This window comes from Thermobia domestica, chromosome 17 (assembly GCF_964235325.1).
Source record: "Thermobia domestica chromosome 17, izTheDome1.hap1.1, whole genome shotgun sequence".
Lineage (NCBI taxonomy): Eukaryota > Metazoa > Arthropoda > Insecta > Zygentoma > Lepismatidae > Thermobia > Thermobia domestica.
In genome coordinates, this window is record NC_137470.1 from 14,103,792 (window position 1) to 14,116,361 (window position 12,570).

Consider the following 12,570-nt stretch of genomic DNA (forward strand, 5'->3'; position numbering starts at 1 on the left):
AGGTACTAAATAGTGAAACTACAGAACATAGTAGCAAGTTTTTCAGTCTCAAAACTTCTCCAAAGACACTTTTTATTAGAATCACCTGATTATCTAAGTACGAAACATCCTAATCCAGAGTAACTCATAAATTAGAACGCACAGTTGTGACTTAAGAAATTGAATATATATATAACAAATCCTGTGATGCGAGAATTAAATAAAAAGCGACAAAATTGTAAGGGTTTACCAACACTGAGTTGCAGAATTTGTTGTTACTAAAGTACAAAAACAATTCTTTAGTTATTTGTATGGCTATTTTTCTTCTAAAAATTTGTTTAGATTTGTAACTGACTTAATAGTTATTGTGTTGACGTGAAACTAATAATTGCAGAAAATAATTACAAATTCTGTCCTTAAAAAAAAGTCTAGTGCAACAGTGTGAAACAGTGATATTAAGAAGGTAATCACAGATTAATAATCGTAATTGCCTGGCTACGATGGAAAGAATACCCTGAGAGGCAGACCCAAGTCAGGGTACCGGTCACAGTGTGTGTATGGAGTAGGAAGAAGCAGCAGCACTAACCCTCGACATGAAGAACCTTAAGTTAATTGTAGCTTTTCACTTTTGTGCTGCCATGTTGACGGTAAGTAAATAATGTAAATTTATTTGATAATAAATAATCATGCACTTTACATATAAAGTAATTAAAGTTAATAAAGCAAATAAGATTTTTCTTTGCTAAGATGCAAAACTATTTTTTTTATTTTTCAATATTTACTGTTATTTATACAAAAACTGTATACTATTTTGTAATTTGTTGATTGGAATAATTCGTGTGTTGTGTGCTATAGAGTATAGTTTTAAGTGCCATTGTGTAATTTGGGAGTCAACTCTTTTTTTTTTTTTTTTTTTTTTTTTTTTTGAGATTGTTATTACTTAGCCACGGATAAAGATTTTTTTTCATGTTTTCGTTTAATAACTCTTATAATATATATGGATGAAAACGTGTACATTTTAAAAAAAACAGAGATACATAATTTGAATTGATTTAGTTCGTTTTATCTTTAAGTTTTACTAGAACTTGCATCTTTACGGAAAGTAATATAAACGAAATTCGTAATATAAACGAGTGGAAATTCCTGACCGAAACTCATTTTATTTGTTAGAAAGTTGATTAATAACTGTTAATAATCGTTCATAACTTTCTTACAAATGATAGAATTAATCCTAGTGTTGTTATTTCTAAAACTACGTACCACGAAGAAAGTTTTGGAAGTTTTTTTTTACTTCTTTTGAACATGTTTGGTGTTGAAATATTACGCAGTAATTAAATTCTCTGGATATTCTAGGTTTGAAGCTCAATGTTTATTTCCGAGGTATGAATAACTACAGTTTTATGTCAGATCCGAAAAACATGTATTGTCATCGAGAGTCCAACTTTGACATCCATTATAAAGAACGAACGTGTTATTTTGACACGAGAGATCTTTGTAGAATATCTCTAAAGATCGAAGCTAGCTTATCACACCGTCTGAATGTATCATATGCATTTTTATTTTGGATTTAATTATGGATACATTTAAAGTCTAGCGGAGAAGAACTCTTGGGTCTATAATTACTTTCACGAATTACTTAAGTCGCTTAAGGAGACATATTATGACCAAGACTTCATGAAACAATATCCAGTGGTTAACAAAGGGCCTGAATCACATACACTCAAACCGAGAATCGAACCTTGAACTGCACACACAGAAAGCGAGTATATAAAGCCACTCAGCTTCTCATGAAACTTGGACTATTTTTATGTTAAATAAGTGCGTGATATGTAAAATTATCAGCGTGAAGCGTAAATCGTGTGACAAGAACGAAGGTGTTGAACAACAAGCTCTTCCAGGATTCGCATAAACATCAGATCTGTTCGTTTACTTATTTAAATGATTGTAGACAAATGAGCGAGGACTCTAATGTCGTAGGATAAGAGTGAATTCTCACATAAGCCTAAAAAGAGCGTTTTATATTTTCAAACATAGCTTTTTTTTAAAAAAAAGCAACAAAACTCTCCTTAGTGACATCTGCTACATGATATAGCCCTACTGAGATGCATAGATTTTGATGATTCTTTGCGTGTTTGAAAGAGTAGCTGTTTGAAAGCTTTTACCGTAGTCGTATTCAAATTTTTATTAGGATCTGATGATAATCTTCGAAGCTTGTCTATGAAACTCCTCAACCACTGACACTGCTAACATGGTAATAGTGTATATGTTAACATGTAATTCCGTATCGGTTAGGTCGACTGAAAAAAAAAAAAAAAAAAAAAACCTTCACGCATGTTTATAGGTGGCCTATTTTATACGAAGTTAATATTTTACCTTTAGTTTAGGTATCCATCAAAACTAGTGGGATAACCAAAAAGTGGAAAAATTAAATATTTTAAAAAAAATATTAACCGACTTAAGAAGCGCTAAAATCTAGAATCTAATTAACTTATCTAATAACATAAGTACTTATTATTACTATTGCTTATTAAAAAAATAAAGTCTGTACGAATCTAAATAAACTAAAATCTAATCAAATTATCGTTGAAGATACAGTGCAACCTGTCTATATTGGCCACCATCGGTTTCATTGAAAAGTGGCTAATTTAGACAGGTAGCCAACTCACAGAAAATAAGTGTGATTGATGTATTATCAGAATAGGATTTCTAGTATTACTTGATTGTAAAATTTAATTAAGCAATGGCACTCCAGCTACTTTTAAATAATATATATAGAGTAATCATAACCATATACAGTAGTAGATTATGTTTAATACTGTGCCTTTCGAAAAATAGCGAATCAGTTATTAATAATTTTATTCATGGTGGTTCGTTCTAGACGTGCAGTATCTCTTTTATTCGTTTTGGCTTGTTATTTAGCTACGAGAGTTTCCGTCGGACCAAAAGATGTTTTGAGAAGATCGTAATTGAATTCATATCTGAGTACTTCCGCTGCCTTTCTACAAGCCTTCAGTTGCCAACTGTTGACAATTGAGATGGTTAGCTTTAACCTTGAGAATTTCTCAGAAGTACTATTCGGTGATGAAAGAAACATATATTACTAGTTGTTTTTCCAAAACAGACAGGGTAAACAAATTTGTACAACTATTTCCGGAATTCCTGTACGTGCTTTTTTATTTACATCTTCCTTCATCACCCCTTTATCAGGATAGTGTTCTGGCCATTGACCTCCAAGAACAAATCGTGGGAATCTTTGCTTCTTTGTCTCTAGTCACAAATAGAGAACATCTGCCTCTCGTATGGGAATACGAAAGAGTTAAGAAAAATAGCAAAACGATATATTGCGTGGCCAAGATACGCAGGTAAATTTATCATTATCATCATAGGCTAAATATTGTTTCAATTCGGCCAACCTCCAAGATAGGTGGCCAACTTACAGAATAATAAGTAACGAAAGTCTTATGAGAGAATGCAGGATCAAGACGAACCAGGTCAAGATGATCAGGTGGCCAACTTAGAGAGGTGGTGAAGTTGACAGCTTTTACTAATCTTACATGAGGCATAAATTTATTTAGCTTGAAATAGATTTCACAAATTTTTAGCGCTTTCTTTAATTATCATTTTTAGTGTTTTAGCGCTTTTTAATATTTTTTGCTTAGAGGTTTCTCATGATTATTTTTTGTTTTTGCTGTTTTTTGAAGATTTTTAATATTTATTAAGTTTTCTTAATTTTAGATTTGTAAATATACTTTAGTGTCATTCTTGTCTTAACGTATCTAACTTTAATGCGATGATGGGAAACGGTAGCTGAGTGATACATTGCTCCCTTCTGATGGGTTCTTGATTTGATCCGTGGTCATGGGAATTTGTAGTGGATAACATTGTTTCTGTGCGTTTCTCCGGGTTCTCCTGTTTTCTACAATAATCTCATTCCAGTAATTATTCTAACTAACTCTATAGTGAGCTCATCGGTGGGTAAGCGGTTAACCTGCGCGCTTTTGGCGTGGTAGACCCGGGTTCAATTCTCGGCGGAGCTCATGTGGTTCCACGTTAATCAGTAGGTCCCGTCTCATATAGCCTCGCTGCTGAAAAGGACGTTGAAATCAACATCAACTCAACTCAACTCTATGGCCTATGGAACCTGGAGGTTCAATGCCGTGTTCACAAGAGCTCTCCATTGACTTCTATCCTTAGCCAACTGGATCCAGTTTCTACTATATATTCCTATTTCTGCGAGATCCATTGTCCCCCATCTGTGCCTAGGTCTTCCTAATGGTCGTTTTCCGATTGGTCTTCCAAGACTTTGAAAGCGTTCCTACTTTCTCCCATTGTGGCTACATGACCTACCCACCTGAGCCTCCTAGACTTGATAACCCAAACAATGTTTAGGAAACGGTATAAATTACGCAATTCCTCTTTATGGAGTTTCCGCCATTCCCCATTCTCGTTCCTCTTGGGTCCGAATATTCGTCTTAGGATCTTTTTCTCAAATACTTTCAGTCTACCTTTTCCCCTCAGAGTAAGCGACCATGTTTCGCAATCATACAGGACAACAGGCATGGTTGTCATTTTACATATTTTGAGCTTCACATTCCTTGATATGATTTCCAAATCATTAATTAACAATTTCCTCTAGCTTAAAGAGGATAAGAGTGCGACATTAAGCTAGATTAATGAAGATGAATGATTACGAAAGACATAGTGGATTGAAAATGTAGAAGCAGACGGGACGATGATGTCTGTCACAAACTCACATGGCTAGGAATCGAATCAAGGAACTTACGCACCAGACGAAATCTTTCTACGCGTGATTTACCGTTCCTTCTACATAAATTATTTTATTTTGAAACAATGTGACCAATACTTTTTTTTAAGGCTTCTCAATCAACTGCTTGGGATTAAAACCAATCAAGAATAGGTGGTGAATTTATCTCTGATTTTTAAGGAGGTATATTTCACAATAAATTACGTTAGAAATCTCAGATTCTTAAAGTAAAACATGTTGTGTGTTGTCTTAGAGACTTAGAATTAAATTCCCTTTGTTTGAGGTGGCTCTGGTTCGATCCCTGGCGAAGTACATTGTGGTGGACAACCTGGTGGTCGTGAGTTTTCTCGGAGTATTCCTATTGCCTTCCACATTTTCATTCTACCGATTCTTCTCTCATCATTCACTTGCCTTAACCATCTCTCCCTTAGCCTAAAGGGCATAATCGTAGGACGTTAAACTGAAAGATTTCATGGTGGCCTTGCATAGCGTAGTCGCTGACACTCTCGTTTCTGGTGGGAGCGGACCCAGGTTCGATTCCGGTTGGGACATTCGGTCGAGAAAATGTATAAAGCTTTTTGAGGCCAGCCGTCCTCAGTGAGGTTTTCCTCATTCACACCAGACAAACGCCGGGATGATACCTAACGAACAGTCCGCAAGGTCGCTTTCTTTCTTTTCCAGTCCTTTGTTCCTTCCTTTTCCTCGAATAGTGTGAGGGACGTCTCCCTCATACATGACAGGCTAAAATGGCCATAGATGCCGAAAGCCCAGAAATCCAATTCCTAATCCTACTCCTAGTGATGGGCTAACATGGCCATATATGCCCAAAACCCAGAAATCTAATTCCTAATCTTACTCCTAGTGACGGGCTAACATGGCCATAGATGCCGAAAACCCAGAAATCTAATCCCTAATCCTAGTGATGGGCTAACATGGCAATAGATGCCGAAAGCCCAGAAATCTAATTTCTAATCCTAATCCTAGTGATGGGCTAACATGGCCATAGATGCCGAAAACCCAGAAATCTAATTTTTAATTGTAATCCTAGTAATGGGCTAACATGGCCATAGATGCCGAAAACCCAGAAGTCTAATTCATAATCCTAGTGATGGGCTAACATGGCCATAGATGCCGAAAGCCCAGAAATCCAATTCCTAATCCTACTCCTAGTGATGGGCTAACATGGCCATATATGCCCAAAACCCAGAAATCTAATTCCTAATCCTACTCCTAGTGATGGGCTAACATGGCCATAGATGCCGGAAACCCAGAAATCTAATTCCTAATCCTAGTGATGGGCTAACATGGCCATAGATGCCGAAAGACTAAGAAATCTAATTTGTAATCCTAATACTGAAAGATTTAATTTAATTTTCGCTTGTTTGAAGTGGATATTAGTGAAGCAAGTGGCTTACTTTAACCATCTTGAGAAAAAAGTGTAAAGCATATTATTTGATAAGAAACTATCAAGATTTTCATGAAACACTACTAAAAAAATCGAGTTGGTGTTTGTCCATTGAGGTTCTTAATTACTTCACTGCTTGAGATTGAAATTGCTTGAGCATTACCCCCCTTTACTCACTCCAAATTTCAAAATTACGTTCTACTACAAATTTTGTAAAAAGAATAACGATTTTTTGGAACACAGCGTGTGTTTTATTTAGGGCTTAATATTTTATCTCTATTGTTGTTAAAGTTAAATTCGGGCATTTCAAATGCTGTTGAAGGCAGTCAATAGAAAAAGGGAAAATTCACTCCAGTTTGAAAATTAGTTTAAATATATCTATCTAATGTTTATTTCATTTATATTAAGCGTGTTGTGACCTCCCTTGGAAGTTTGTGAATGTGACTAATACGTAGGGTTGATATGAGTTAAGGGCAGCGGGGACATTCCACCTTCAACTTTAAGAACGTCTTACAGAGTAACTATCCTAAAAAAAATTCTTACGAAAATGCCCTGAATGTCTTTGAAAGTTTAAGAATTATTTATGCTGGTAGGTGACGAAATTTTTGAAGACCAAAACGTTGTCATCTTAGATACATTTTCCACAGTTCTACAGCACATGGCAACACTAGTAATACACTCGCCCTTGGCATGGGAGACCCGGGTTCGATTCCCGGCGGGAGTTCATGTGGTTCGGATTCCACGATAATCAGTAGGTCTGTGTCGCATATAGCCACTGAACGGGACGTTAAACTCAAACTCAACTCAACTAGTAATACACTTTCTTGTATGAATGGTGGGTAATGTGTGGCTAGCCAACCATATTTCATCACCGTTATTCCATAACTTATCGAAAGTAATTCTCCATCTTCTAGTTAGAGGAGGTCACGAATTACCTTACATTACTCTTTCTGTCCCTACATTTCTTTTCTGTTTCTTTCAGTTCAACGCTCTACCATTATGTTCTTTAGGCTAAGTGAGACGATGATTAAAGCAAGTGAATGACGATGGAAGAACTGGTGGAATGAGAAAGTGGGAGGAAACGGGAGTACCCCGAAAAAATCCACGGGCACCATGTTGTCCACCACACACTTTCTTGGCCGGTGGTAGAGCGCTTACTTCTGGTGCATGGGGTCGCTGGTTCGATCCCCGCCTAAGTAAGTTTGTGGTCCGTGGGTTTTCTTGGGGTACTCCCGTTTCCTCCCACATTATCATTTCATTAATTATTCCATCATCATTCATTTACCTTACCCATGCATCTCCCTTAGCCTAAAGGACATCATATTGGGACGTTAAACTGAAAGATTTCATTTCGGTTTTCCTTTACAAATTCTACGCACTGTTAATATTTCAAGTTTCTAGCTTTAATTGTATTTGGCTGAGAGTTGATTAGTTACTTTCTCACCCACTCATTCACTCATTCAGGACGACTTCTTCTATGTAAAGAGACAATATTATTATTATTATTATTATTATTATTATTATTATTATTATTATTATTATTATTATTATTATTATTATTATTATTATTATTATTATTATAAACGTAAACAAAACTGTCGTTGAAAACAGGGATTATATATAGTCAACGCACAGTACTTTTGCCGTTTTGTGGCCCCGCGTAACGTAGTTGCTAATGCTCTCTCCTTTGGTGTGACCGGTCCCGGGTTCGATTCCCGCTGGGGACACTCGGTTGATAAAAGTGTAACAGCTTTTTCAGGTCACCCATTCTGAGTGAGGTTTTCTTCACTTATACCAAGCAAATGCCGGGATGATACCTAACATACAGGTCCCAGACCGCTTCCTTCCTTCCCTTTCCCCGGATAGTGTGATCTCCAAGGCCAACTAGAAATAACTCGAAAGCCTTGTGTGATCTCCGAGTGACGTCATCCCTCATATGTGTGATGGGCTAACATGGCCATAGATGCCGAAAGCTCAGAAATCTAATTCCTAATCCTAATCCTAGTGATGCGCTAATATGGCCATAGATGCCGAAAGAGCAGAAATCTAATTCTTAATCCTAATCCTAGTGATGCGCTAATATGGCCATAGATGCCGAAAGAGCAGAAATCTAATTCCTAATCCTAATCGTTTTGCCGTTTTTGTCTTTTTTTCGACCAGTATTTGTTAAGCAACTATCCAATTGCTTAGCAATGAAAGGTAGGGGTGGCCCTGTAGTCCAGCTCTCTTGCGGTGGGGAACGGCCATCTTAATATCGGTCCTCCATAACCTTGGTTTTGCATACGGAATCTAAACAAAAACAAAAAAAAAACTTAATTCTCTCGAACTTTCTTAAGATACTCTCCCAACTGCAAAATTTTGTGTGCTGGTCGCTAAGATAACCACTCACTTGAACTAAGCATCTGGTAAATAGATAAGGGGCCTTATACACAGTCGTTTTGACGTATGATTAGCGTGATATTAAAAGCTTGACTAGTGCAGGAAACATATGTTAGTCGAACTCTTTAGTACGGCACTAATCAAGCGTCAGAAGAACTCTGCATAAGTCCCAAGAATATTATGAATAGCTAACATCAAGAAATGTGTCGTTGGACGTTCGGAAAAAAAGTAAGATTCTGGTATGGAGCGTGGCGCTTTACGGATCAGAGACGTGGACATTGAGAAAAGTTGAAATACTCAAGCTGGAAGAGTTTGAAATGTGGTGGTGGCGCAGAATGCTGCGAATATCATGGACCGAAAGGAAAAGGTATAAAGACGTACTAAAGGAAGCTAATGAAGGACGACAGATCATGAAGATAATAGGGAAAAAAAATAGTGTGCTTTGCTATCTTATTCCGCACCATGATTGCATCACCGTGTTGATAGAGGGAAAGGCAGAAGGAAAACCAGGAAAAGGAAGACCAAGAATAGAATATCTGGATGCAGTTACGAAGAAGTGACCTTATTAAAGTATAAAACAACTCTTCCAAGGAAGGGAAAACTTTTAAAATTTCCACATTGCCCATCAACCTATGGTTGAGAAGAGAAATTAATAATAATAATAATAATAATAATAATAATAATAATAATAATAATAATAATAATAATAATAATAATAATAATAATAATAATAATAATAATAATAATAGAACTAGTCTAATATGACTTTCACCACTTAAAATATTTGTGATGCGAGGCCGGGGTTCGATTCCCAGCTGGAGCTCATGTGGTTCGGAGTCCACTAGGTCCATATCTCATATAGCCTTGTTGGTGAAAGGGACATTAAACTCAAAATCAAATCAAATCATGTAGCCTATATAAAAACTGACCATACTACTTAGGAATAATGCTTTGAATTCAAAAATCATTTATTATGGTGGGTAATGTTTTACAGACGCCAACTTTCGAATGTCTACATAAAAATTAGATAATTTCAGACATAGTTCTGGCTCCACGTTGTCTCTGTATTTATTTTCCCATATGTATAGATTGCGAAAATGTCTCTCCCAGATCTTGAAAATGAAAATGAAATTAAATCTTTGAGTTTAACGTCCCACGATTATGCCATAAAGGCTGAGAGAGACGGATGATTAAGGCAAGTGAATAATGATCGAAAAATTGGTGGAATGAAAATGTGGAAGGAAATAGGAATGCTACGAGAAAACCCACAACCACCATGTTGTCCACCACAAACTTACTTGGTCGAGGATCGAACAGGAACCCCACGCATCAGGGGTAAGGTCTCTACCTCTGAGCCATCGTAACCCCCTCTCGCACAGATCTGTATTGGGAAATAGCATCAGATGTACTACAGCCCTTTCTGAAATCTAAGCATAAATAGACTTGAATTGGAACCAAAACTACAGTTGTGGCAAGGAAGAAATCAGCATTTTAACGTGAATCACACACAAGACATGTTAATGAATTGTTCTTCTTCAGAAGGAACTTCATATTTCGAGTCAATCTTCTTTTTCTTCTTTTAAAGGATAAATAACGAAATATATGACTCCCAACATGATAAAATGAAGTTTGATGAAAATAAATTGTCCCGCGGACCCCCCCAACAATATTTGGTTGCCCCCGGGATTCGCGAACCACATATTGATTAACAATGGTCTTTACTGTAGGAAGAAATGAAATGAATTGTTTCTGTTTTATGTCCCACCATTATGCCGGCTAGGCTAGAGGAAATGGCGATGATGAAAAATAAATGAAATGACAGAATGAATAGCATGGGAGGAAACGGGAGAACCCCGAGAAAACCTACAAACACGGTGTTTGTCCACCAGAAAGCCCACTTGGTGTGAGCTGGGATCGACCCAGAGACCATTCGCACCAGACGTGAACGCTCTCCACTGAGCCACCGTGACCCTATACTGTAAGAGTTGATCTTGATTGAGTTGATTTGATTTTAAGTTTAACGTCCCCTTCAGCAGCGAGTCTATATGAGACGGAACCTACTGATTATTTGGAATCCGAACCACGTGAGCTCTTGCGGGGAATCGAAGCCGAGTCTGCCACGCCAAAGTTGCGTACGCTAACCACTTACCCACGAAGGAGCTCTCTCTCCTACTTGATTCATATCACCATTTCATTTATTTCTCATCATCGTTGTCTCCTTTAGCCTAGCCGGCATAAACGTAGGACGTAAAACTCAAATATTTAATTTTATTTCATTGTTGAAACTACGACGTTGCCACATAGTGAAATTTTCGATTCTCCATAGCAGCTGAACGAGACTCCGGAGGGTATACCGTTTTCTAGCATTTTTGCTTTATTTTGACCTGTAGAATAGCACTCTCTTCTCTGTAGGTGTCATTTTCAGAACACTTGATATATATAGTGGACTCTTTTTAATTCGAAGTCCAAGGGGACACGAAAAAACTTCGAATTATCGAACAACATTCATTTTCACATATATAACAACAGACAAACCAAAGTACTGTGCATCAAAAACATATTCATATGGTGTAGACTTTACCTTTAAAGCAGCTTAATATTTGCGTGATCGAATACCGCAAACTAACAAACGACATTGACTCCACATAATTCAAACTACGTGTAAAATGGAAAATATATTTACATACAACACTACAACATACATTGAATAGCCCAAACAATTAAACACCAGTAACAATTTGAATATTCTGTTCTCACTTTTAAGAAGTCGTAAACCTCATTTCCTTAAATTAGATAGTTTTTGTACGGTCAATAAATCTTGAATTTCATGTATTGCGTGGAATACGATATTAATAACATTTGGTTGACTTTATCAATAAATTCATCTTAAATTTTCAACCAATTCTGAAACAAGATGAGATTGGCACACGTTCTCTATCTTTACTTCTTCCCCAACTCACCTTCATCTTTATCATTATATAGATTTTCTATTTATCTTTTGTATTACTCTTCCCTATGGCTGCATCTGGATAACTGAAAACGCGTTAAAACTGTATTTCTCTGTTTACATCTATCCAACATTAAAAATTTTCAACGGTATTTACTTCGAATTATCCAAAACATAGGTTCAAAAGTTCGATTTTTCCACGATTTTTTTTACTATTGTTTTCAATACAGTTTTCAAGGGGAATGGACTTCTGTTCGAATTATCCAATAGTTCGAATTAACAAGACTCCACTGTAATTGAACTCCATGGTGCCATAGCCGAGGTTTGCTTGAAAACAACCACGTGTCATCAACGTTATCTCTTTCTAGAGCTAGCTATTTCTCAATTAAGGTAGGGTCTGTGGGTTTTTTCGGGGTACTTCCGTTTCCTCCCTCTTTCTCACTCTACCAATTCCTCCATCACCATTCACTTGCCTTAATCATCGTTTTCCTTAGCTTGAAGGGCATAATCGTGGAACATTAAACTGAAATATTTCATTTCCATTTTCTTAATTAATGTAGATCCCTAATTGCGTCATGATGCTGGATTACCACAGAAAGCTTTGAACCTCAACAGAGATTCAATTAGGAATCACCGATACCGAAGGCATTAAACACTAGACTACAAACTATAAATAAGTGAACTAATAAATGTCACATAGTCGGAAATTATTCTCTACTTATAAGAACAGAATAGATTTGATTGAAAATCCAACTTTGAGTAACAAAAAAGCAAGAAGACAGCGGAAAAAATAGTAAAATGGCGTTAGAGCAGGAATGAAGTAAGCACTCGCCCACTCGCCCGGGGCGAGTGGTTCATCGGTGCGGGTGAGTATTTAATAGCATACCGAAGGTAAGTAAATGATTTCTATTGTGAGATGTGAGCTAGTAGCTTTTTTCTTCGGCTAGTAAAATTTTGTTGCTTGTTTGCATCCCTGCGTTAAAGTAAACGTTCAAAGGGAAAAAAAGAAACCCCTCGCTTACTACAGTACCTGTTAATGTGGACAAAGTAGACAAAACAAGATACACTTACCATTATAAAAACTACTTCAATAAA

The 12,570-nt window shown here is 36.7% G+C and overlaps 1 protein-coding gene across 1 annotated transcript in view; it reads left to right on the forward strand.

Annotated features, from left to right (window-relative positions):
• Positions 1–535: 535 nt before the first annotated feature.
• The window catches only part of LOC145673938 (uncharacterized), a 74,762-nt gene continuing 62,727 nt past the window's right edge, over positions 536–12,570 (forward strand). Inside the window, exon 1 of the mRNA XM_081743752.1 lies at positions 536–626. Within this exon, the coding sequence (XP_081599878.1) occupies positions 573–626 (54 nt within the window). The 5' untranslated portion in view covers positions 536–572. The remainder of the gene's footprint in view (positions 627–12,570) is intronic.